The sequence below is a fragment of the Hyaena hyaena genome, unplaced genomic scaffold (genome assembly GCF_003009895.1).
Source record: "Hyaena hyaena isolate Hyena2069 unplaced genomic scaffold, ASM300989v1 scaffold_325, whole genome shotgun sequence".
NCBI lineage: Eukaryota > Metazoa > Chordata > Mammalia > Carnivora > Hyaenidae > Hyaena > Hyaena hyaena.
Window position 1 is genome coordinate 134396 of NW_024080957.1, and position 25816 is coordinate 160211.

Consider the following 25816-nt stretch of genomic DNA (forward strand, 5'->3'; position numbering starts at 1 on the left):
GTTTTCATTTACAAGACCATATTCTGTGAAAGGTCAAATCTGTTAGGTTGTTTTGCTGATTCGTTCATTGGTTTTATAAATGCAGCAACGAATATGTCATTTAACTTGTTTCTGTCAAGGCAAAAATCCATCCAAAATTTAAGATACCAGTATCATTTTTGAGAGCTCTGCAATATCCAAACAGGCAAGGAAATGTGTTATCACCCTGTAATTAATTCCAAAAATGCTTTCATTCACTTACCAGATTTAAATGAAATCCAACACTTGTTTAATACCTACTACATAGTACTGAGGGTCCCTGCCTCTAAGGAATTTGCAGTTTTTAATGGCCAGAAAGTAATGCATTCAACCAACATTGATACTGACCAGAATGGTGCTATTTCTTTAACATGCAGATATATTGTTATGGTCATGAAAACATTGACTCCTTAAATTTTAACCAGATACCATGCAGCGGGTAGCTAAAGGGGCCTTGGAAATCATCGGACTCAACCATCTTACTCTTAAATACAATTATCCTTTTATTAGAGTAATATATATTTGCTGTGGAAATTTGAGAATATGTAGAAAAGTGGAAACGAGAAATCAAACACCCAAAGTTCCACCACCCCACAACAATCATTATTAACCTTTTGGGTACACAATTGACCCTTGAGCTATGTAAGGGTTGGAACACCAACCCTCTCCTCTGCACAGTTGAAAATCTGAGTATAACTTTTTTTAAGCTTTAATTTTAACCCCAGTTAGTTAACATACAGTATTATATTAGTTTTGAGTGTACTATATAGTAATTCAACATACATTATCTGGTGCTCATCATAAGTGCATTTCTTAATTCCCACACCTATTTCACCCATCCTTCTACCCACCTCCCCTCTGAACCATCAGGTTGTTAAGATGCTAAGAGTCTGTTTCTTGACTTGTGTCATTCTCTCTTATTTTTTTTCCTTTGCTCATTTGTTTTGTGAAAATCTGAGCATAACTTTTGACTCCCCCCAAACTTGACTACTACTGCTGACTGGAAGACTTACCAATAACACAAATAGTCAATCAACACATATTTTGTGGATTATATGTAATATACATTGTATTCTTACAATAAAGTAAGAGAAAAGGAAACGTTATGAAGAAAATCATAAGGATGAGAAAACATATTTACAGTATTGTAAAAGATCTGCTCATAAGTGGACCCATGCAGTTCAAACCCATTTGTTCAAGGATCACTTGTATTTCATTTTAGTCTCTGCACATATTTTATTTTTTACATATATGAGATAATATTAAATATACAACTTTGTACATTGATTTATTTCCCATGAAACACAATGATATAACCCTTTCTCAATACTATTAAGAACTCAGTAACTGTATTTTAATCTAAATAATAATTATTGGATAAACCATAACTTTGACATTCTTCTACTATTTAGGTTGCTTACACTATTCACTATTGAATGGCTTTGGGCTTAAAATTTTCTCAGGGTAAAATCTCTCAAGTAGGTTTATGGGTCAATGTATACGAACATTTGTAAGGTTCTTGCAAGATGATTTTGAACACCATGCCTTTTATATCTTGCATTTGACGTTATCTTCACAGCAGGTTTCATTAGCCTTCCTTACACATACTGCAGACTCTTCTGCCTTTTAATTGGCAAGGAAATCACCAGGAACTGAATACACACTGGAGGGAGAAGATAAGCAGAGTAATCAAAATCGGCTCCAAAGAAAAAATGGAAACTTAATCTAGCTAAGCCTCCAGTAGCACCCTCCCTAATTCATGTTATCTCCTTTTAAAGTTGCATAGACTTTGGCTTACACAAGTGTAGAAGGTTAATGGTTCCTTACTTGTGGAATCGAGGGAGAAGGCAGAAATTAGATTAGATTTATACATTTCTAGAAACTGCTGAGTTTCTGATAATTGTTGTTAATAACAATTTCAAGCAACACAGCTTTATCTAACAGCTGTGAAGGGGTGTGAGCAGAATCACAAGAAACAGATAGTCACGGCCATTACTGATGTGCCATCATGGGGAAGCCAGCTTATTTTGGGCGAGGCCCAAAGACAAGGGGCTCACTGAGGTCCAGTGTGGCCTGAAACATCATATTTATTCTGAGACCTAAAGACCTGTGGGATCCCTGAGCTCTATCCTGGGCCCCTGGGATCCTCTGAATAGAGCGTATTGACACAGGCTGGTGGTCTGGAACTGCTGCAGACCCCTCCCTCTTTGTGGACTGAGCCAGAGCCAGATCCCAGCACAGCTGACTCAGGAGTGGCCCTGAGGTTGCCCAAAAAGCATTTCAATCTCAAGCACAGACGAGTGGAATATGAAATAGAATTTCTGACAGAGGTGCCAACTTTCCTGGGCCCTTGGCCTGTTTCCAACCCTTCACAGACTTGAAGACTCATAATGTCCTCTCAGCCCTCAATGCTGAAAGAAAAATAAATCCATTTTTAACTTTGCCTCAGAGCATCTCCTTTATATGATCCCCATGGATTTTTTTTTTTAAGTTTGTTTGTTTGTTTATTTTGAGTGAGAGAGAGCAAGCAGGAGAGGGGCAGAGAGAGAGGAAAGAGAATCTCACGCAGGCTCTGTGCTTTGTGTGTGGAGGAACCCAGTGTGGAGTTCAAACCCACGAACCATGAGACCATGACCTGAGCTGAAATCAGGAGTCAGACACTTAACCAAGTGAGCTATCCAGGCGCCACCCTCCACAGATATTTTCTGATTGATTTTCTAGCTCCTCCTATCCCTCCTAACTTTTGGAAACTAGTTGTATAGTCGGAATCTAACCATGTCCCACAGACCCACTGGCCACACATTTCTGTTTTTATAGTCTGAGCCATATTTGCTTTCTGCTTTCTCAAAAAGCACTTTTAAAAACTGGTTTAGATTAGCTTGAGGTCTCTTGGGATCCCTGAAGTTTTCCCTGCCATGTTTTCAAATAGCCAGTGACAACGTAAACTATTTATAAGCTTGGGTTTCCAGCTCAAGTGTAATATTTATGTGTGTCCTCACAATTTTGAACGATAAGATTACTGTTTTGTTAACCCAGTGGCCAGTTGGCTTACCATTAAGTTCATATTTATTCTTGACTTTGTTATCACAAATTCACTTTGTAGAGAAAGAGGCTAAAACTGGGCCTTCTATTACCTTTGCTGCTTTTAACTCCAAGGCATGAAGCTGCTTTTTATGCGAGCCTTCCAATCCTATGCAAACACCCTCCAGATTCGGAAAATGTCCTATAAGTTGCCATAATGTCAAATACAATAATCTTCTTGGGTCCCACAAAATTGTAGAACATCCTACCTGCCCCTACACTTGAAACAAGGAGTTTTCTTTCACAGTTTAGACAGTTGAAAAGTTTGCTTGCTCTCATCCTAGGTTCTTTCTCTCAATTCCCACTTTAGGCACCTATCTTTACTTGTCAGTGGGGATTTGAAGTAGCTTTAATCCCAAACCTTCTGTTTTGTTTTGTTTTGTTTTGTTTTGTTTTGTTTTGTTTTCAGCCAAGAGAGTCATAGCAAATACAAGGTAACAGGAGGAGACTGGAGAAAGAAATGAGATCAAGTAGTGCTAGCCTCTACCTATAGGCTTCATAAATTACTAATTGAGAAAAGAAGTCTTTCTGGGATTTTAGAGATGACAAGAATAAAATTAAGTAGTCCAGATAAAGGCTTTATTAAAGCAGCCATTTTAATATTATTTAGGCAGAGAACCATGTCGATCCTTGGAATGTCTGCAAAATGTTTATTTTTCCAACAGAAGCCTATGGCAACGTATTGCATATGTATGCTGAATTTATGCAGGTGATTCAATGTGAAAACTAGCACATAAATGCATAGATTGTGTAAATGTTGACGACAAGCATGAGGCTACATTAATTGGAAATGGTCTTAAAGGGGAGAAAGTTATAACTAGTTCACTTTTATATTTTACATGTAGGATTGTATTCTAAGATTGATTTATAACTACAAGCTTTAGGTAAAGAACTCATTGTTTTTTATGATGCTGCTTCCTTGGTATGCATTCTTAGCTATAACTGTGCTTCAAAAGAGCCATCCCTTTTCTGATTTTGACAGGGTTCGTTGAGGTTGATCTCTGCAGAGCAATGTTATTCTCCAGGAATATTGCAGACCAGGGCCTGACTTACGAGTTTGTATAATGAGTCATGGTATGAGCTCTCTGTCTCTCTCTGGTCTCCGTGTTCCTCCCCTGAGACATTTATGCACGGAAAACAGTCTGAGCAGTGCTGTGTACCCGTCTAATCCTGTGGACTTAATATACTCAGGACCAAATTCTAAATCAGAAAAAAAAATCTATATGTGAAGTTAGAGACTTCTGAAGACTCAGATACTTGAAGGGAAAAAAAAAAACCACACAGAACAACCTTTCCTTGTCTCCTACACTCATCCCTGCTGCCTTTTTTTTTTTTCCTTTGTGAAATATTACGGGAGACATTCAGCTTTTCAGTTGATGGGGAAGGCATTGTTGTGTGGGATAAATAACATGGATTTTGAGTTAGACCAGGATTAGTTCTGTGATCTATCCTTTACAGGCTGTGAACTTGAGAAGGTCATAAGGGATTACTTGAGGATAAATTGAGATGATCCATGTAAGGCCCTTAGTAGAATGCTTGGCCCATAGTAAATGCCTTACAACTTTTGGCTGTTGTCTGTGAGAATCTTCATCATCATTTATCATCACAACCACCTTCATACCTGGTAATCATTGCCATCACTACCACCACTACCACCACCACCATCATCATCATCTCACTCTCCTGGCTTTTTTTTTTTTTCCTACCTCTGCCCATTCCTTAGCCTCCATTGCAGACTCTGTTCCTCTTCCAAACCTTTAACCCTGGGGTTCCTGAGGCTTATGCCCTGTTCTCTTTTCCCTTCTCTCATTACATGCTCTCCCTCGGCAACCTCACCACAGGGGGCTTCATGTATCATCCTTTGCTAGTGATTCCGAAATCCATTGCTCTAACCCAGATCTCTCTTCTAAGCTTCAAACCTGATCCCCATCTGCCCTTGAATGCTCCAGCAGCTCTTGAAACCAAAACTCAACATAGCTTTCTCTCCCCAGATTTTGCATATTCTCTTTGTTTCTTAAAGAAGGCATCACCATTCATCCTGTTACCAAAGCTAGAAAACTGGGGGTCACTCGTGACTCCACCCTTTCCCCTTCCTCCACTGTTCAGTCAATGGATGGTGTCCCCTACACCTTCTAAACTCTGAGTTTCATATGAGTAGGGACAGCACCAGAAAAATAATTATGGAATGAATGAATACAGGAGTGAATAAAACTCACTTCCTTCCATTTCTGCAGTTCGGGCCACCATTAGGTCTCACCAGTTTAATAATTCACAATTTAAAAACCCCAGAGGTGAAATATTTTAACTTATCTCCCTGCTTCTAAGATTGTAACCCCCACCCCAATACCACAGCAGTTCATTCACCACACTGCAGCCAGAGTGATTTTTATGATCCCCAAGAATCTTACCATGATTGTGCCTCTTCTCTGCTTAGCACTTCAGTGACTCAGAATAATCACCCTGATTAGATGTCCTGCTTTACAGTTATTGTCCTGGTACAATTATTATTCTTAAAAGTACCCTGGATTGAACAATAAGGATATAATCACTATGCATCTAATCTGTTTCCTGCTTGTGTTTCCAGCCTCCCATTCTGCTCCTAATCCTTTCCTCACCCCTGCCTACTACTCCAGCCTTATTGAACTGAAAGTTTTTCAAATTAGTTGTACTCACGGCTCTCTCATACTCTTCCCTCTGCCTGGAAGTTCTTCTCTCTGTGCCCAGCTGACTCCTACCATCCAGGTCTCAGGCTAGACCTTCCTTTACAGAGGAGTCTTCTCTGGCCCCCCAGGTTATGTCAGGCACCTCTTCATGTTCCCATCGCATCTTGCATCCTAGCTCTCATTGTTTTCAATGCTGTTAATTTCTGTGGGTTCCCTATTAGCCTCCATGCTCACTCAGGTCAGGAGCAGCATCTGCTCACTGCAAGGTTGAATCCTGGTGCCTTACCCAGGATCTGGTACAGAAATAACACTCCACTAATATTTGGTAAATGATAGAAGTAAAATATCACATGCTATTAGAAAAATCAAAGAAAGAATGTGTGTGGAAAAATCTTACTCCATGACAAATCTGGGAACATGCCTACTTTGTGGCTATAGGCAGTATATTGTCTTCTTGTCTCTGTTCATCATGTTTGTGGTAATGGTGGAAATGATTCTGTGTTCCTTTGATTAAAAGTTCATTCTAGGACAGGATTTGGCGTTGGTACACACTGTCAATTCCAGGAAGTCTTGCAGGTGATAATGTTGCAAAACAAAGCAAAGAACAGCTGTTTTCTAGCCTTTTCAAGCAGTTAAGGCTACTTGTATTTCAACTATGCAAGGCAGATTGGTTTTAAAGTTATTTGCTTTGAAGTTCAAATTAAATTTTGTCTCATTAGTCTAATGTATCCTAGATTAAGTTCCAAATTCTATTCTCATACTAATAAAAACAAACATAAAACTCCTTCTGACATAATTATTTGTATTGTATTCTTCACAAACTTAAAATTGTGTGCTCTTAGATGATAACTTTTATGCTGTTATTTGATCTACCAGTGAATCCAAGCATTTTGTTCCATATGCATTGGTCAGAAAGGAGTTCAAGACCTCTCTGGTGAGGTCTGTGCACATCATTCTATTGAATGAAAAAGAAGGTTAATAGCTTTTTTCCCAAGTAGATATAGCTTCTATGTTTTTGCTGATTACAAAAACAATACACAGTTATTGAAAAAACTTCCAGGAAAAAAAATCTGGAAAGAGAAAGAAGAAAATAAAAATCATCCAAAATCCCACTTTTAGGTTATTGTATAAATAGAGTATGTATTTCTAGGCTTTTTTTCTGCATATATCATCATGTCAATACAGATTTTTTTAATGAAATAGTACTATTCCACATATATGGCTTTAAAATGTGTTTTCCACTTAAGAAGTTTGGGACTTTTAGGGAGAAAAATAGATAAAGTGGATTTTAGGAAGCTTTGCTTTCTGGTATGTTGAATGTTATAATTTCCCCTTCGCTTCGCTTATTAAGACAACTTCTATCATAAACTCTATTAGGCTTTGAATTGATCAAGGTTCATATGAAGGAAATAGAAACAATGCTAGCTATTTTAAGCAGAAAGGAATTTGGCTTTTGAAAGTAGGTATTTACAAGACTGTGGGGCTGTCTAGAAGAAGAGAAATAAGCCAAACTATGAACTTGGACTGCCAGGGCGGCTGCTTCTTCCCCATGGTCAGGGTGACAGGGAATCGGGAAAGTAGCCACCAGAACGGTTGCTCCCAGACACATCACCCTGGCTGACACCCTGGCACACTTGTCAGTGGCACCTCTGTTGGCCCTAGAGGCCCCACAACATCAGCTTGATCCACACTGCCAAACCGTGGATGCCCTCTGTCCCTGTGTCTGACTACTCCACCCTCTTTATTAAGTTGATGCTTGCTTAAGCTTGAACACATTCTTTACTCCTCTTCCCAACTGCACAGTTTAGGTATATGGCATCATACTTTACATCCTTTTATTTTGTGAATCCCTGGACTAAATATAGTTAATTTAACTGCCTTTGTGCTTTCCTACTTTTCTTACTTCTACCTATGGTCTTTCCTTTCCATTGAAAAAGTCCCCTTTAACATTTCTTGTAGGGCCAGTTTAGTGGTGATGAATTTCTTTAACTTTTGTCTGGGAAATTCTTTATTTGTCCTTCTATTCTGAATGGTAGCCTTGCGGGATAGATTCTTGGTTGCAGATTTTTTCAGCATTTTTCATATATCTTGATATTCACTTCTGGCCTGCAGTTTCTACCGAAAAATCCACTGATAGCCTAATGGGGCTTCCCTTTTATGTAACTGTTTTCTTTTCTCTTGTTGCTTTTAAAATTCTCTCTTTATCACTACTTTTTACGATTGTTGTTTTTTAAAAATTTTTAATGTTTATTTTTGAGAGACAGAGAGAGAAACAGGGTGTGAGCAGGGGAAGGGCAGAGAGAGAGGGAGACAGAATCTGAAGCAGGCTCCAGGCTCAGACCTGTCAGCACAGAGTCCAACGTGGGGCTTGAACTCACAAACTGTGAGATCATAACCTGATGAAGTCAGATGCTTAACCGACTGAACCACCCAGATGCTCCTTTTCTGTTTTAATTACTATGTATTTTGCCATGGGCCTTCTTGGGTAGGTTTTGTTGGGGGAGTGTCTGTGCCTCCTGCATCTAGATTTTTGTTTCCCTCCCCCAGATTAGGGAAGTTTTCAGCTACTATTTCTTCAAATAAATTTTCATCCTCCTTTCCTGTCTTTTCACCTGGGATCCCTATAATGTGAATGCTGTTATGTTTCATGGTGTCACTGAATTCCCTACGTCTGTTTTCATTTTTTACTATTTTTTCTCTCTCCTGTTCAGCATGATTGCTTTCCATTACTCTGTCCTCCAGGTCACTGATTCATTCTTATGCTTCCTTTTGTCTAGTTTTTATTTCATCTAATGTATTTTTTATTTCAGTTATTAAGTTTATCTCTGATTCATTCTTTTTTATGTTTTCCTTCTCTTTGTTGAGGGCCTTAATGAGGTCCTCCATCTTTTCTCAAGTCCAGTGAGTGTCTTTATAATTATTAGTTTAAATTTTCTAGCAGGCATATTATTTATCTCCTTTTCATTTAGCTCTCTTGCTCTGATTTGGTCCTGTTCCTTCATTCAGGACATATTCCTCTATCTCCTCATTTTGTCTAACTCTCTGTGTATGTTTCTGTGTTAGGAAAGTCAGCTACATCTTCTGCTCTTGAAATTAGTGGCCTTATGAAGAAGAGATCCTCAAGTGCCCTGCAATGCAGTGTCCCCTATTCACCAGAACCTGGCGCTTTAGGGTACTTCCTGTGTATGTCGTGTGTACCCTACTGTTGTGGTTGGACCACTTTTGCCTTCAGTCCAATAGTCTCCAATTGCTCTATTGTCTGTTTAGGGCAGGGTTTGGTCTTTGTGTTGTTAGTGGGCCAGTCTGGGACTGCCTTGGGCTTGAGTTGAATCAGACTAGGCATTTGTCAGAGATACAATAGCACCAAATGGCAGTGTACTTTCCCCTCTTTGTGCCCTGAGAAGACACCTTTTGTTGGCAGGGCAGTCAGACCTGATGTCTGCTCCCGGCCCATTGCTGGAGCCACAATCAGACTGGTGTGGGTGGTTATCCTCCCCTTTCTGCAGGCTACGAGTCACTTTGGGGTGGTGCTGCCTCCTATCAGGAATCCTTGCACACTGCCAGGCTTGTGACACCACTTTGGATGGACTCTGGCTAAGGATGTATTCAAGGGGGAAAGTCCACAGAAGAATGAGGGGACAGAGGCACTGTTAGCAAGTTAGGTGGAAAATGTTGTCACAGTGTTGGTCAATGTGTCTAAACTAGGGGACAGGGGAGGGAAACAGTACCTGCCAACTCCTTTGTTCTTGAAAAGTCTCCTAAAAATCCTTGCCCCTTCAATGCACACTTTGATCTTCTTCCTATATACCCCAGGCATTTTTCAAACTGCTGGTTCTATGCTGTATCTCTGCTGGGCTGTTTCTTGTACTGTCTCCTTAAGGGCAGAGACTCAATTTTCTATCACCCTCCTGGCTCTCCCAGAATGGAGCCCACTGATTTTTAAAGTTCCAGGTGTTGGGGCACCTGGGTGGCTCAGTCGTTTGAGCATCTGACTCTTGATTTTGACTCAGGTCATGGTCTCACAGTTTGTGAGATCAAGCTCCACTTAAGACTCTATGCTGACAACACAGAGCCTGCTTGGAATTCTCTCTCTCTCTGCCTCTTCCCTGCTCATATGCACATGTTCTCTCTCTTTCTCTCTCTCTCTCTCTCTCTCAAAATAAACATTTAAAAAAATAAGAAAGTTCCAGGTATTTAGCCCTGCTGATTTTAAGAACTCACAAAATTAGGCCCCTCCAATTTTCAAAGCCAAATGTTATAGGAATTTGGGTTCCCCATGCCTGGAATGCTTGGTCTGAGGGTCTGTTTCCTTTCCCCCCCTCTCTGTGCCCTAGGTGTCCCTCCTTAGACAGTTGCATGGGTCTGTTTAGATCCTGACCACATCTCTGCCCTTCCTACACCCGTTGATGTGTCCTTTTGTCTACCTTTAGCTGGGCAGAGTCTGTTCTGCCAATCTTTGGGTCATTTTCTGGGTTTTTTACATTGATGTCAGTATTATCTAGTTGTATTCATGGGATGAGGTGAGCTTTGGAATTTCCTACTCTGCCGTTTTTCCCCAGAAGTCCTTGTAACACTTCAATTTATTTAACCCATCTCTGTTGCTATCTGTTTTTCTAGTTTTTTCATATAAACTATGTTTTGCTAAACTGCTCTTCACAGAGTCACTCATAGCCTTGTGTTGCCAAACCCAGTGGTCAATTCTCACAATTCATTTTACTTTACCTATGAGGACTTCTGACATGGTTACTCATTCTCTTGTTGAAATTTTTCCTTCACTCAGTTCCCAGACCTCACACTTCCTGGTGTTCCTTCTAGATCATCTGCTCAGACCGAACCCCCCCCCCCCTCCGATCTCTCCTAACTCTATCCTTATCTGTCATCTCTGTTTACTTTACTGTTTTTCTCATCTCATCCAATCTAATGGCTTTAAATACCTGAACTCCATACCCATGTACCTAACAGCTGCTTTGTTAGCATGTAGTTTTGGATGCTTTAAAAACATCTCAAACTTAACATTTACAAAAACAAACTTCTAGGGGCGCCTGGGTGGCTCAGTCGGTTAAGCGTCCAACTTTGGCTCAGGTCATGATCTCATGGTTCGTGGGTTCAAGCCCCACATCAGGCTCTGTGCTGACAACTAGCTCAGAGCCTGGAGCCTGTTTCGGATTCTGTGTCTCCTTCTCTCTTTTACTCTCCCCTGCTCATGCTGTTTCTCTCTCTCAGAAATACATTTTTTTAAAAATATTTTAAAAAATTTTTTTGAAAACAAACTTCTGTTCTTTCCCACCATGTATATTCCACCAATGTCTCTTCCATCGCAGTTCATGCAACTGCCATCCTTCTATTTGAATAGGACAAAATCCTGGGGGTCATCCTTGACCCCAGCCAGTTCTCTCCATCACCACTGCTCTCCACTAGTTTAAGCCACTTATTTCTCTCTTGAACTATTGCCCTGCTTTCTCTCTGTGCCTTTCCTAGAATTGAAAAGTTAGAACATGTCGTCACTCTGCTCAAAACACTCCAGTGAAATTCCACCTCAGGATGAAAAGTTAAAATTTCTTACAACAACCCGGAAGGTTCTTGATGACACTCCCACCTCCACTGCCACTATCTCTCTGATTTCCTTTCCTGTGACATTCACCCTTGGTCACTCTGCTTCCGCATCCTGGATGTTCTAACGCATGCCTGTCCCTGAGGGGCATGGCAGTTGCTCCCCCTCTGCTTGGAACACTCCTCCCCTAGATAGGCTCTCTCATCACCCTCAAGACTTTGCTCAGCCAGTCTTGCAATTTAAGTTGCAGTCTGATCCTCCTTCCAGCTCTTTGAATGCTCCTTCTCTGTTTTTTTTTCTCCATAGCACATACCATTTTCTTATTAACTATATAACTTCTTTCTATTGTTATCTGCCCTACCCCCTCACCCTAAGGAAATGGGTATTTTAATATATTATTGACATTACTTATTATTGAATCTTCAGTGTCTAGGCATACTGGGAATCATTCATCAAATATTTGTTGAATAATTTTCCTCGTAAATGCATCAGTATGCACTTGTCTAATTATTTATTGGGAATTAATTCCTATGGTCAAAAGCATATACAAGTTGCCCAGAAAGGTTTTAACAATTCGTTCCCACCAAGAATCCATGAGAATGTCTTTTTCCTGATACTCTCGCCAACATGATACCCTGATCACAGTATCCTTTCTGTTCCTTCAACTCAACATGTTCATCCCCCCCTTGACGCATTTGCATTTCCTCCTCCATGACTTCCTCCTCCAGAATACTCTCCTGCCACACCTTTACTTGGTTTAATTCCCCTTATTATTCAGATCTTCCTTTAATTGTCACTTCCTTGGAGAGGGCTTCCCTGATCATCAGCTGCTAAGTAACTGCCCAGTTCCGTATCACATCACTCTATTTCATTTTCATTATAGCATATGTCATCACCAGACATTTCTTACTTCTATATTTATTTGTTTGTCTATGCTTTCCCTCTTTAGAATGTAAGCTCCATGAGAACAGGAACTTTATATGTCTTTTCCAACACTTATCTCCAGTAAATGTGTGTTTGATAGTGGAACACCAGGTATTATAATTTTTCATTGTTACCATCTGCTGGGTAAAAAGGGGATTAAACATGAATTTTTTTCCTGGATTTGTGAGGCTGAACATCTTTCAAGTATGAAAGCCTTTTTTCATTAACAAATGTTGAGATGATCTATAAGTTGAAATATTTAGAGTATCTGTTTTAGATATGCTACATCTCATTTCTTATTTGTTTCAGATATGCTGCACCAGGTTTCTTATATTGCTAAGTTGTATGCTTTTTTACATTTCTGAAACTTCTTTTGCATTTATGTCAACGTTAATATCTGTATGGGAGGATTCCTTCTGCACATTTCACTCATGTACTATTGTTTTCTTTTTGTCTCCACAGCTTTTGGAAAGAACCAACAATGGTTTTGAAGAATCTGACTCTGGTGCTACTAAGAGTCCGCTCCACTTAGCTGTAAGTGAAATGCCGTGGGTGGCTTCTGCTGTTACAAAAAAAAAAAAAAAAAAAAAACCCTAAGTGTCCTAGAACTAGGCTGTGTTTAAAATGAAAGCTTAGTAACACAATAATAACAAATAATGAAAACAGTACATGGGTAAAGGCCCAGGGTGCAGAGAGAAAGACCGCTTCAAATTTCAATCTCAGCTTCACCCACTGGTGACGTCAGACATATTGCTCACCCTGTCTGGGCCGCAGTTTCCCCATCTGTAAAATGAAGGCAAAGGAAAAGATAATTTATATAAAGCCTCTACCACAGTATACTTAATAAATGAGTGTTATATATTTTAAAATCTTTTTTTAAAATTTTTAGTGTTTATTTATTTTGAAGGAGAGAGAGACAGAATGTGAGCAAGAGGCGGGAAGAGGGAGAGGGAGATACAGAATCTAAAGAAAGTTCTGGGCTCTGAGCTGTCAACACAGAGCTCAGTGCAGGTCTTGAACTCATGAACTGCAAGATCATGACCTGAGCCAAAGTCAGATGCTTAACCAACTGAGCCACCCAGGTACCCCTAAAGTCTTTAAAATTATTATTACTGTCTATAGTAGTTAAAATCAAAAAAGTGAGGAAATATGAAAACATCATGGTTTAAAGGTTTGATTATAGGCAACAATGAGTGAGTATACAGCCTACCAGAAAATAAACCAAATACCACAATTTAAAACATGTGAGATATTTAAACACAATCATAAGAGCAAGGTAAGCATGTGCATTATTGCAGCTCTGCTCTTTCTGTCTGGGCTTGACCTCAGGGTCTCAGAGGAGGTGTGAGACTCTGATTCTTGTAGTGGCTGAGATCTGCAAGCAGGGAGGAAGAGCCGTGCTGTCATCCATAAAACTTCCTCTCCACATCCCAACAATTGAAGGGAAAAGCAGCAGCCCAGACTGAGGATCCCCAAATTCGCCATAGGGATGACGGAGTCAGGAAACTCACCCACCACCGTACCCCGGTTAGTGTCCTGCCAGCAGGTGGTAATCAACAGCTATTCCCTAGGAGACTCTCCAACCAAGAGTCGGTTCAGCTACAGAATGTGCTGCCATATTGTGAGCCCTCAGTCCATGGCCATGATGATGATGGCAATGATGATGGCTGGAGGCACCTGGAAGCTGAGCGCTGAGAAGAGAGAGAAGGGGGTGGGTCTCTGGGGTTAACTGTTATGACATTCACTTAGCACCATCCATGTACAAGCACTTCCTCGATGTCATTCGGATGAAAAATTTAGATGGAGGTTTTGGAGAGCAGAGGGGATTGGTTTTGTTGATGGGCATACATAAGTAATCAGGCAAGGTGAGGGGCTGAGGCCATCCCATGAGGCTTAGGATGAACTGACCACATCACACTGCAGGGAGCCCCCGCTTCCTTGCTAGTCTCCCCACATATTCACCAGCACATCTATTGATCCCACTCACCGCCCTCTGCTACACCCACCAACGCATCCACTACACACCCACACCCACACACATTTTGAGTCCTGAAATCAGGCTAAAATGTGCATCAGTCTTTTTCTGAAGGTGGACTTAGAGTGGGAACGGTGAATGGACAGTGGGATATTTGTATAAAACTTTATGCCCTAAAGTACAGGTTGCCCTAAAGATTTCTCCCTACCTGCCCAACCCTCTGGTGCTCCTAGAGAAGTTACCCCAAAGCTGAGGGTTCACAACAGCATTAGCTGCCCCTCGAGAAGACTCTCTGAGGTTATCTCAGATAGAATTCTCACACCTTTTTAAGTGGGGCTGGTTGCCTTGCCACACCTGCTTGTAACCGGAGAAGAGACTTTCTTAGCTTCGCCAAATTCTGCTAGCTGTCATTCTCTTTCCCCCCCCCCCCAAAAAAATATTATTGTTGAGTGCTTTGTGTGCCAGTTGCTCTGCTAGGATCTGTGAGTTTCTGGGTCCTGTAAATACAGGTGCTCTGTTATCCTTGGAGAGAGCGGGGTATCTGGCAGCTCTGCACTTGGCAAGAGGCTTGGAAGTACACCCAGAGAGGAGGGCCCAGCCACCAGTCCTCCCATTAGTAACTCGCCTGGTCATGGTTTTCCCACCTGTAAATTCAAAGGAGTAGGTTAAGGACCTCCACACCCTTTCTCATTTGTAGATCTATTTAATTGTTTGTCGTATGATATTGGCCAAGCACCTAACCTCTTGTGTTTCAATTTCCTCACCCATAATATGCAGAGAATAGCAGTACCTCTGTCATAGGGCCGTTGTGGGGATGACGTGTGTCAGTGCATTCAAGTGGTTAGAACAGTGCCTGGCACATATATGCCGTCAGCTAAGCTTCATCCTCACTAATGCTAACATATTGTTCTTTCATTTGACTGTGTGTGTGCTAAGCACCTGTTCTGGGAGCCGGAGAGGTTGCAATAAATAGAACTCAGCCTCTCTCCTTGTAGAGGTTCTAGTCCAGGACGGAGAAAAGCAAGTAAATATTTAACATGACACATGGTGTGAAGTGCTCCCTGTGCTACCAATGGGATCAGTGAGACAACGCTGAGGTGGCAGATGAGGCTCCACTTTACATAGCATAGAATCTCACATTTAACAAGAGACCTTAAGAGCTACCCATGTTGATATCATGAGACAGAAGAGTGTTCTGGGCAGAAATGCAGAGTCCCTGGGTAAGGGCATGGTTGGCATGGTCCCAGAACATCAGGGAGGCAGCAAGGCTGGGGCAGATGGAAAAGGAGTGGTGGAGGAGATGGTGTCCGACATGTCATAGAGGGGGTGAGGAGCACAGAGGATGCACTCCCCTGTAAGAACTTCAGCTCTTACTCTGAGCAAATTAGAAAACCATCTGGAAGGATTTGAAGGGACAGATAATATGGTATGACTTTTGTTTGAAAAGGATTACTTTAGCTTCTGTGTGGGGTATACATTGTAAGGGAAGAAAAATAGAAGCTAGACAACCAGTAAGTAATGATGACAATGACTTTGACCAGGGTGATAGCGGTGGATTGGTTCTGAAACTGTATTATTCTTGCCTGCTAACACCTTTTTAAAAATTATCCTATGCTTCAAGAACCCTACAAGTATACCCATCACCCTCTCCAGGGGCCTCAGTGGCAATTAACTTGATAAAAACCCAAGGCACATTATTTCTTCCGGGGATGCATTCTAGCAATGAAATCAAACCAGATGCCCCCAAGCCTTGACTGCCGCAAGAAACCTGACCTGCCTTGAGTTACTATTTCCTGGCTGAATGATTCAAGTCTCCAGGGTTATCAACTCAGTGAATATCATAAACATTTCATCCACTTGAAAAAATTAAATCAAGAAACAAGGCTATGCAAATGAAAGCCTCCAGCTGTCAAGATTTCCAGATGGGCCCATTGTTTCGTGGATTCTGTTGAGATCCCAAATTCTTTCTCTTCGTTGCCCTCAGTTCCTGTCTAAAAAGTTCAAAGAAATTAATCATGTTTAGGACATATTTAAAGTTACCTAATTTTTTTTTAAATAAAGACATTTCATAAAGCAAATTTAAAATGTTTGATTGCTACCTCTAGTGAAGGCTTTAACTGCGTTGTCTATTGGAAATCAAAACATTACATGCTTTTTGAACCAACTATTTGTTCTTTTATGTGATTCCTTCCTCATTTAGTTATTTCAGAAATGGTTGGTGAAACTACCTTCTAAATACCTGGATTAAGATGGAAATAGAAATAGGACAATTTTCATCCTGTACTGCTGACATGAGAAAGGTCTCCTTTCCTGCCTACTTGAGCCTCCTTCAAAGATTTCAAGCTCTATTATATACTTTTGTGTGTGTGTACTCCAAGAACTATGTACCTGCCCAAAGACAGAATCATACATTTAACCATAAAATAGAACCCCATGCTACATGGTAGTTTTTTTCTAGGGTTAAGCTCTAGAGTGTGGAAGTAAGTGAAAGTTCTTGTACAACCAAAGTCAGTTTATTATTCCTCTTAAATTGTCCCTGAAGTTTAGTATACATAGTTTTATGTCTTCAATTCTGTGGGGTCATGTTTTTGCATGCTAAAATTCAAAAACTGCTAGCTAGACTGGGGGGGGACAATGAAGGGAATTTTATAGGTAAACCTGGCCTTTCAACCATCCTGTCTTTAAGAGAATTTGAAACACCTGATATAGGAGAGTATGGCTTGGGATTCGGAAGCTTTCCTAATTACCAGCAGGGCCACTGTATTTTCTTTTTGAAATATCGAGCCTCTAAATTTAACAAAGGCTGATGGATTTATTTTTTGTCGTAAGAATTAAAGAAGAAAGTGTGGGGATAAGTTTAGCACCTAGCTCAGGTGCCTTGCAGTGTGACTCTACGGTACTGAACAGCACCAGTCCCTTCACACCGGCTTCCTTCCTACCTACTTTTCTCTTTCCCCTGCGTCTTCTATTTATTAAATCTAGATACGTTAGCCATCATGTTTTGTAGATATGCATGCAATTTATAAGTTGCCAATTCTATTTCCTAGGCTAAGTCATGTTGATGGAAATTAATAATAATAATTTGTCTTAATTTTGTCTTTGTCATAATAATAATTGGCATAATTGTCTTTGTCATAATAATAGTTGGCACTGAAGGAAACAGCATTTGCAAATGAAATCTAGGCCCTGCTGTTATCTATCTACAGGGATTCATTTCCCTTTGGTGTGAAGTCAGGATTTCCACAAAAGCTGAATCAGTTGCTACCATTACAGATTGAAGTGAGAAGTGTTATGCAAAATTAATTTTCAAATAAGTCACAGTTGAGCCTACAGTAAAGTGAGATAGACTGATGTACACCCTGATGTAGATGCTGCTAGTACCACAGCTTTTTATAGGAGAGGTCTTCCCAAGTTGGCTTAAAATATGGCCTGAGTTGATAATGGCTGAGTTGAAACAGGGTTGTGGGTATATAGGAATTCATAATGCTATCCCCTCTTTGTACAAGTTTCAAACTTCCTGTAATAAGGAAGTAAAGAAACATACACCTTTTGGCCTTGTTGCAACCTTTCCATAGGAGCTCATGAAAAGCCCACAGCTCAGGTTCTGGGGTCTTACTGGTCTGTCTTTGAATCTCAGCTCCACCACATAAAGCTGAGTGGCCATGGAAAGACTGGGTTGTTATTTTCTGTTTACTGTCCCGGTCAGTAAAATGGGGGTAACAGTAGTATCCAAATCAGGAGTTGTTTTGACAATTAAATGAGGTGCTACCTGTCCAACCCTGCCTGACACACAGCAGGGGCTCAGTAGAAGTTAGCTATTGCTTCATAATTTAGATTAGACTAAAAGGCTTACAATCCTATGCAGTTATGGTTTGCACAGCAAGCACAGATCACAAACATGGACCTACAGGAGATTATTCCCCTGTCTCAAGAAAGGCAGTATGTGTAGTAAAAGAACAATAGTCTAGAAGTTAGCCCCAGTGTGTACCTTCTTGCCTCAGAGTTCCGTGCAAGTCACTTCACCTCTGTGTTAAGCCTTCTACAGAAGGGGTCTGCATTTCTGATCTAATATTTGTTCTTTACCTCTTTGTGTCGTTACAGGTAGAGGCATAGATTTGAGTGGTCATAGGCTTTGGGTTTCAAATTCTAACTTTGTCACTTAATAGCTAAGTGATCTTGAACAAATTAATTTACATTGCCTGTTCTGTTTTTTCATCAGCAAAAAGAATGTTTGCATAGGCAAATAGCTGCTATTCTAAAAATATATTCCTACCACTAATACTAATACATGAAATTGGCATCTATTAAATTAATTCATTTATTCATCAAATAATTGTTGAGTGTGTACTATGCACTAGGCATGATTTAGGATACAGCAGTGAGCAATACACACAAAGTGCCTTCAATCACAGATAATAAACAAATCAATGGATAAGTATCAGATATCAAGTGGTAATAAGCGCTATAAAGATAAATAAAGCAGGATAAGTGGGGTGGAGAGCCTCTGATAGTATGCTGAGGTGGAGGGTGGAGGGCTGTGTTTTGGCTCTGGAAAGTGTCCAGATAAGGTGATATGTGAAGCAGAACTACCAAGAGAACCATGTGACCCTTGGGGGAGGAGCTTTCCAGACAGAGGAAATAGAAAGTACAGATACGGGGTGCCTGGCTGGCTCAGTCAGAGGAGCATGCAATTCTTGATCTCCAGGTCATGAGTTTGAGCCCCACATTGTGTACAGAGATTCCTAGAAAAAAAAATAAACTTAAAAAAAAAAAAAGCACAAGGGCATCTGGGTGTCTCAGTGGGTTGAGCGTCTGACTCTTGGTTTTGACTCAAGGTGTGATCTCATGTTTTGTGGGTTCAAGCCCTGCCTCAGGCCCTGCTGCTGTCAGTGCAGAGCCTGCATGGGATCCTCTCTCTCCCTCTATCTGCTCCTCCCCCACTTATGGACATGCTGTCTCTCTCTCAAATAAGTATACTTAAAAAATAATAAACACATAAAAATTTTTTTTAAGAGTACAAATGCGGTAGCCCAGAGGAGGAAATGCTGTATTTAAACATGGGGGAGAGGGAGGGGTTAGTGTGGTTGAACAGAGTGAGTGAGGGGGCATGCTGAAGATCAGGGTAGAAGGAGGCCTAATCCTGGGGTGCCTGGGTAGCTCAGTGGGTTAAGTGTCAGATTTCAACTTCAGCTCATGATACCATGATTAGGTTCGAGCCCCACGTTGGACTCTGTGCTGACAGCTCAGAGCCTGGAATATGCTTCAGATTCTGTGTCTCCCTCTTTTGCCCTCCCATACCTGTACATGAGTATGCTTGTTCTCTCTCCTTCTCTCTCTCTCTCAAAAATAAATAAAGATTTTTTAAAAAGAAGAAGAAGGTGGACTAATGCTAAGGGCCTGAATGGTCATGGAAGGTTTTGGATTTTATTATCAAGGAAGGAAGAAGCCATTGACTAGTTTTTATCAAGGAGTAATATGTCCAACTTGGGTTTTAAGAGAGTTCATCTGGAGACCGGGTCAGTAATAGATTGCAGTGGGGCAAAGATGGCAAAAAAGTATTTGTCATAATCCTGGCCAAAGAGGATGGCCCTATAGTGAGAACTGGGTAGATTCTGGATAGATCTTTAGAAACAATCGTGCATTTAGGGTTGCCACATGACACCTCTGTGTGAATTAGAACAGGGGTGTGGGGGTTGGGGGTAGGTGTTTTCCTGCCAGGTGCCTGAGAACCTGATGACACCTCTGTGTTGAGCAAAAGGTGTCCCTTCTTCTCAGCAGACACATCCCCATTCCCGGGCATGGCAAAGCTGGGATAGGGAGGGAGAGGATTTTTCAACACACACTTGGGCCAGTGTCCCAGGGCCCTTGTATAGGGCTACAACCCTGGTCTTAAGAGGGAAGATAAAGATGGCTACAAAGTTTTGGACCTGAGCAATTAGAAGCAGAGAGTTGCCATTTGCTGAGATGGAGGAGGCTGCAGATGGAGCGAGCGTGGGGATGGATAGTAAGAATTTAGTTTGCAGTGTGTTAAGCTTGAGATGCATATATTCAAGTGGAAAAAACAATAGGCAGTTGAATATACAAGTTTAGAAGTAAGAGGTGCCTGTTTGGCTCATTCGGTCTCTGATCTTGATTTAGGCATAGGTCATGATCTCATGGTTCATAAGTTCAAGCCCCGCATGGGGCTCTGTGCCTATAGTGCAAAGCCTGTTTGGGATTCTCTCTTTATTCCTCTCTCTTTACCTTTGACCTGCTCATGCTCTCTCTCTCTTTCTCAAAAATGCATACGTGAACTTAAAAAACAAGTTTAGAAGTAAAAGAAGTTAGAAATGGGATATAAGTTTGAGATTCATCAGCATATAAATTATTATACTGCATATTACAGGTAATATATATGTTTAATACATAACATATAATAGCCATAATCATTCACAAAAATAATGTAAAAAGAAAGTAGTAAGACAATTCCTATAAGTACTCTTAAATTCTATCCTTTTAAATTGAGTTTTTGGTGGTGTTGTTATGAATATATACTTAGGAACACAATTCAAGTGACTTACCTTAAAAAGGTAAGATGAAATCAGTCCATATGCTCATTACTTCCCATTTCTAGAGGTAGCCAGCATTAACAGTTTCTTTTGTATTTTTCTAAGATTTTCTATAAATATAGAAGTATACATAGATACAGATATGTGTATATCTGGATATATTAGCCTTTTATATAAGTGAGGTCATATTATATGTACTGTCTGCAGCTTACAGTTTTTCAAAAATTGTTTGATAGATTTTGTCAAATCTCCACAAATGTCAGACTCTTGGTTACCGTGTTTATTTTTTGCTGGAGGCATAACAATGGGAAACACTGGTCGACAACTGGCAATGTATGAATGTAAAGTTATCACAGAAAAATCTCATCAGGAATGAAGAAAGCAAAAATATATCTTTTGTACAGAAAAACAAGCTGAAAAGGGCATGATAGCTATTTCAACAAAACTTTGGACTGTAAAATTGCCAGGATAAAGTTTTCCCCTTGATTGGTGTATAGATGTGTGTGTGTGTGTGTGTGTGTGTGTGTGTGTGTCTATAAATATATATGTACAGCAACAGAGCATAGATTGCTTTTTTCACCATGTCTTAATGAATGCTGGACATGACCAAACTTTTTTTTAAGTTTATTTATTTTGGGAGAGAGAGAGAGCAAAGGAAGGGCAGAGAGAGAGGGAGAGAGTGAATTCCAAGCCACCACACTGTCAGCACAGAGCCTAGCATAGGGCTTGATCTCACAGGTGGTGAGATCATAATCTGAGCCACAATCAAGAGACTGATGCTTAACCGACTAAGCCACCCAGATGCCTCTGGACATGACCAAACTTAATCATTGTCAGGCTGGTAGTCAAAAGATAATAACATAAAAAATTTACATATTTTCTCCATATGTTCACTGGCTTTTCATGTTTCTTTTTCTGGGAGCTGTCTCTTCATGGCCTTTGTACACCTTGCTAAGTTTTAAAATGGTTTGTAAGAGCTTTTTGTGTATTAGAGATATTGATCTTTTGTCTGAGCTAAGCCTTTTTTCAAATACATTGTGCCTTGGGTCATTGCTGCAGTGGGAAAACATAAAGTGCAGCTGACATAAGAGGGGACTCTGGCTGCTGAAGACCTTGGAGGCAAATTGTTCCTGTATCTCCTTCACTTCTTTGTCCCCCATCTTCCTCCCTCCTATCCTTATCTCTCTTCTCTCTTTTATTTCCAATGTCCTCTGCCTTGTATGTGCATACACAATTTTATACCTTTTAGACTTAATGAAAATTATCTCCCAGTCTTTTAATTTTGTGGTTTAATAATGTGAAGCTTCTTAACCTAACATGGCATAGGACCTCATAATAGGTCTGAACTTGGTGCTGGTATGTGAAATATATTTCCATAATTGTGTCTAGGTTTTCATTATAATCAATGGGAGAAGTAAAGGAGAAAGGAGGGAGCATCGACTGTGTACAAGATATGAAGGGAAGCCTGTGTGATTTTATCTCTTTCATTTTCCATAGGAGGCAGCTTTTATTGCTCTCATTTTATAGATGAAAAAGCAAACTCTAAGTGAAATTCAGAAACTTGCCCAGGGTCCCATACTTAGAAATTAAAATGTTGGTGGGGTGCCTGGGTGACTCAGTTGAGTAAGCGTCCGACTTTGGATCAGGTCATGATTATCACAGCTCACGAGTTTGAGCCCCGTGTCCAGCTCTGCTGACAGCTTAGAGCCTGGAGCCTGCTCAGATTCTGTGTCTCCTTCTCTCTGCCCCTCCCCCTCTTGCACTCTGTCTCTCCTTCTCAAAAATAAACATTAAAGAAAAAAAAGAAATTAAAAGTTTGAACTGTAACAGGTCAGTATGCTTCTGTTGAATTACCAAGTCTGTTGTCCGTGATTTCTTTTTCCTCCAGGTTTAATAGAAAAATATCCTGAAAAAATATTCTGATTGTGTCAGTATGTTTAAGACTCAACTGATAGAAGATTATACTAATTCATTCAGCTGTTTGTCTGTATTAGATTATTAGATTGATAGCTATAAATATAAGACTATATTAATACATTTAGTACCTTTGGAGCAAATTATCTGACAAACAAGAAAGAACATGAAGAAATTCATATGTACCAGTGAGGGTTTTGCATTATCATCTTTCAGTCTGACTCTCTGGTGTACCTGTTTCAATAATTATCCCAAGCATCTTTCCGTTGTGCTCTTTGGAGGGGTCTCCAACAGTGACCTGGGAGGCTTAGCCCCTCGTGTGGGTCGTTGTGGGATTTGAGGTGAGTGAAGATTTGAGTCATTGGTTTCTTCTCTGCAGGCCTACAACGGGCACCACCAAGCCCTGGAAGTCCTTCTGCAGTCACTGGTGGACCTGGACATCAGGGATGAGAAAGGCCGCACCGCGCTGGACCTGGCTGCCTTTAAGGGACACACAGAATGTGTGGAAGCACTTATCAATCAGGGCGCATCCATCTTTGTGAAAGACAGTGTAACCAAAAGAACCCCACTTCATGCCTCAGGTGAGTCTTGTCAAGAGTCTGGTTTCCCTAGTTTCATGGCCCACTTAAGAATTCAAGTAGAGGATGGCAGCATCTTCTTTCATCCTAACTTGTAAAGTATCCGTTTTCTTTCTACATCAAATATGCCTACAGTCTTCCAAAATGCTTTTGACCTACTATCCACTCGGAGATGACTAGTGTTTTATGGCTAGGATGACTAGTGTTTTATGCCCTTTTTTCAGAGAACAGTTTTAGGTGCCCAGCAAAATTGAGAGGAAGATACAGAGATTTTCTGTGTACTTCCTGTCTCTCCCCACATAGCCTTCCCCATTATCAGTATCCCTCACCAGAGTGGTACACTTATTACAATTGATTACCTACATTGACCCATCATAATCATCCAAGTCCATAGTTAACAATAGGGTCCCCTCATTATATGTTCTATGAGTATGGACAAATGCATGATGACATACATCCAGCATTATAGTATCATACAAAGTATGATATTAAAAAATACTGCCCTAAACACTCTCTGCACTCTTTCTGGAACTCTCAGAAGAGAGTTCAGAACTTTGGCCAATGGCTATCACAAAAATTTCTAAAAAGGAGGCAAGGTGTAATGTGATCTTCAAATGAGTCACATAGACAAAATCACACAGCATTCTAAAGTGCAAAATGAATATTTCAGGGCTTTTTCATAAAATTTAGACATCATTCTGCCTGTCTAAATGATGCTTCTTAGCTTTTGCTCTGATTCTTGATGCATCAGGTATAAAAAAAGAGACTCTTAAAATGTATATGCATATATACAAAAAAAGTAAGTAATTTGCCTTTTCTGAGTTTTTTCTCCAATATACATAAAATAAAACTCTGTCAAGACATTTCTGGATATATACACAGGAAGGTAATGTGGAAGAATCTCTAGCTCAGCTAAGACAAATTCCTGACCTTGGGGTCAGGAATTCAATGATACCAGCCTTTGATCAGGTTAGTAGATATTGTCATTTTTTAAGTTTGTTAATTTATTTTGAGAGAGAGAGGGAGAGAGAAAGAATGCACATGCATCCACATGCACGCGCACAAGAACAAGCAGTGGAGGAACAGAGAGAGGAGGAGAGAGAATCCCAAGCAGGCTCTACAGTGTGAACACAGAGACTGACACAGGGCTTAACTTCACAAACCATGAGATCATGACCTGAGCTGAAATCAAGAATCAGATGCTTAACAAACTGAGCCACCCAGGTACCCTGATACTGTCTTATAAAGAGAAATAACTATCGTACTCAGACCATGAAATAATGGGTGGATTGAGAAATCAAGAGTAGAGACAGCTTTTCAAAAGACTTTCTAATTCTTGTTATTTGGAAAAATGTTAGATCTTGTGGCACTATTTCTATGTATATCCCTGAATTTCCAAACCACCGAAGAAAAGCAACATGGACATTGAAAAATCATGGTGTTACTTAATTCTCTGGAAATGATTGTTCCTGAAAAAATCTTTAGCCATGACGTTAGTAATGGATAGTATGGTTATGAATTATAAATTCTAATTTCCCATCACATTTAGTCTTTTTGGTATTCTTGGTAATATTGTAAAGTATTGCAAAGTTTGGTATTCTAGGCATTCTTGGTATTATTACAAAATTCAAATTTAGTTCTCCTTTTTAGAGATTAGTTGTCTATTATTACAGCAAGCATCCTGCTTTAGTTACCATGTTACAGTACTTCCTGACAATTACAAAAGGTCTATTTTGATTGTGGAAAATTGTCCTTGTTACCAGGTAAACAGTGAAGGATAATCGTTGTCACTCATTTGCCACTGTGATATAGCTTGTGGTCCAATGGAGCCCCCTTGTGGTCGAGATGACTCACTCCTTTTGGATTTCCCCCATGTCATTCACTAAAAAGATGCAGGCTGTCATTTGACTCTGTTCTCCACAAAATGTCTGCTGTGCAGAAGCTTTAGCTTGTGCTTCCAGAATCTTTTCCAACTCATTTGAGAGGCCAATTGGTTTTTGTTTCAAATCCTGGGAGTACTGTGAGGGGCAGGAGCCAGGATGGATATTAGAGTTTTGGCACAGATCGTTGCATTGACAGTTGTGGCCTTTGAGCAGTATGAAAAATGGCTGTCACTCACAGCCAGGGAGAGACTGAGCTAGTCTGAGACAAAGCTGGGGTTGGCAGGCACAGCTGAAGGAGATATTAGCATCTTTTTCCTCGAAGGCAACTGGGGAAAATGTAGTGTGTGGGAAGCCAATGAGATTTCCAGTTTGGCGACACTTTTACAATAGAGGGGAATTATAATTACCTGAGGGCTATTAGCTAAGTTCAAAAGGCTCCTTCTATGCCACCCTACACCTGCCAGAAAAAAGCACCACTGTAGAAGTTGGTTTGTTCTCCAGGATACTGGGTGAGTGATGTGAACTTAGACGATTTTATTGCCTTTTACTGTGTAGCCAAAAATCAGACATCTTTGAAACTATTATGATTATGAGTATTTAATGAATAGCAAATTGATATAGAAAGAGGAATCAATCAAAATATTCTGTACCTGCACCTTCAAGAACCCATTGTCTGTAGTC

General features: G+C 40.3%; 1 protein-coding gene across 2 annotated transcripts in view; it reads left to right on the plus strand.

The window, feature by feature from the left end:
* ANKRD44 (ankyrin repeat domain 44) overlaps positions 1 to 25816 on the plus strand; it is a 154726-nt gene that overhangs the window by 101495 nt on the left and 27415 nt on the right. For both annotated transcript variants that reach the window (XM_039248951.1, XM_039248952.1), the window contains exons 15-16: positions 12700 to 12771; positions 23054 to 23255. In XM_039248951.1, coding sequence (XP_039104882.1) covers positions 12700 to 12771; positions 23054 to 23255 — 274 coding nt within the window. The remainder of the gene's footprint in view (positions 1 to 12699; positions 12772 to 23053; positions 23256 to 25816) is intronic.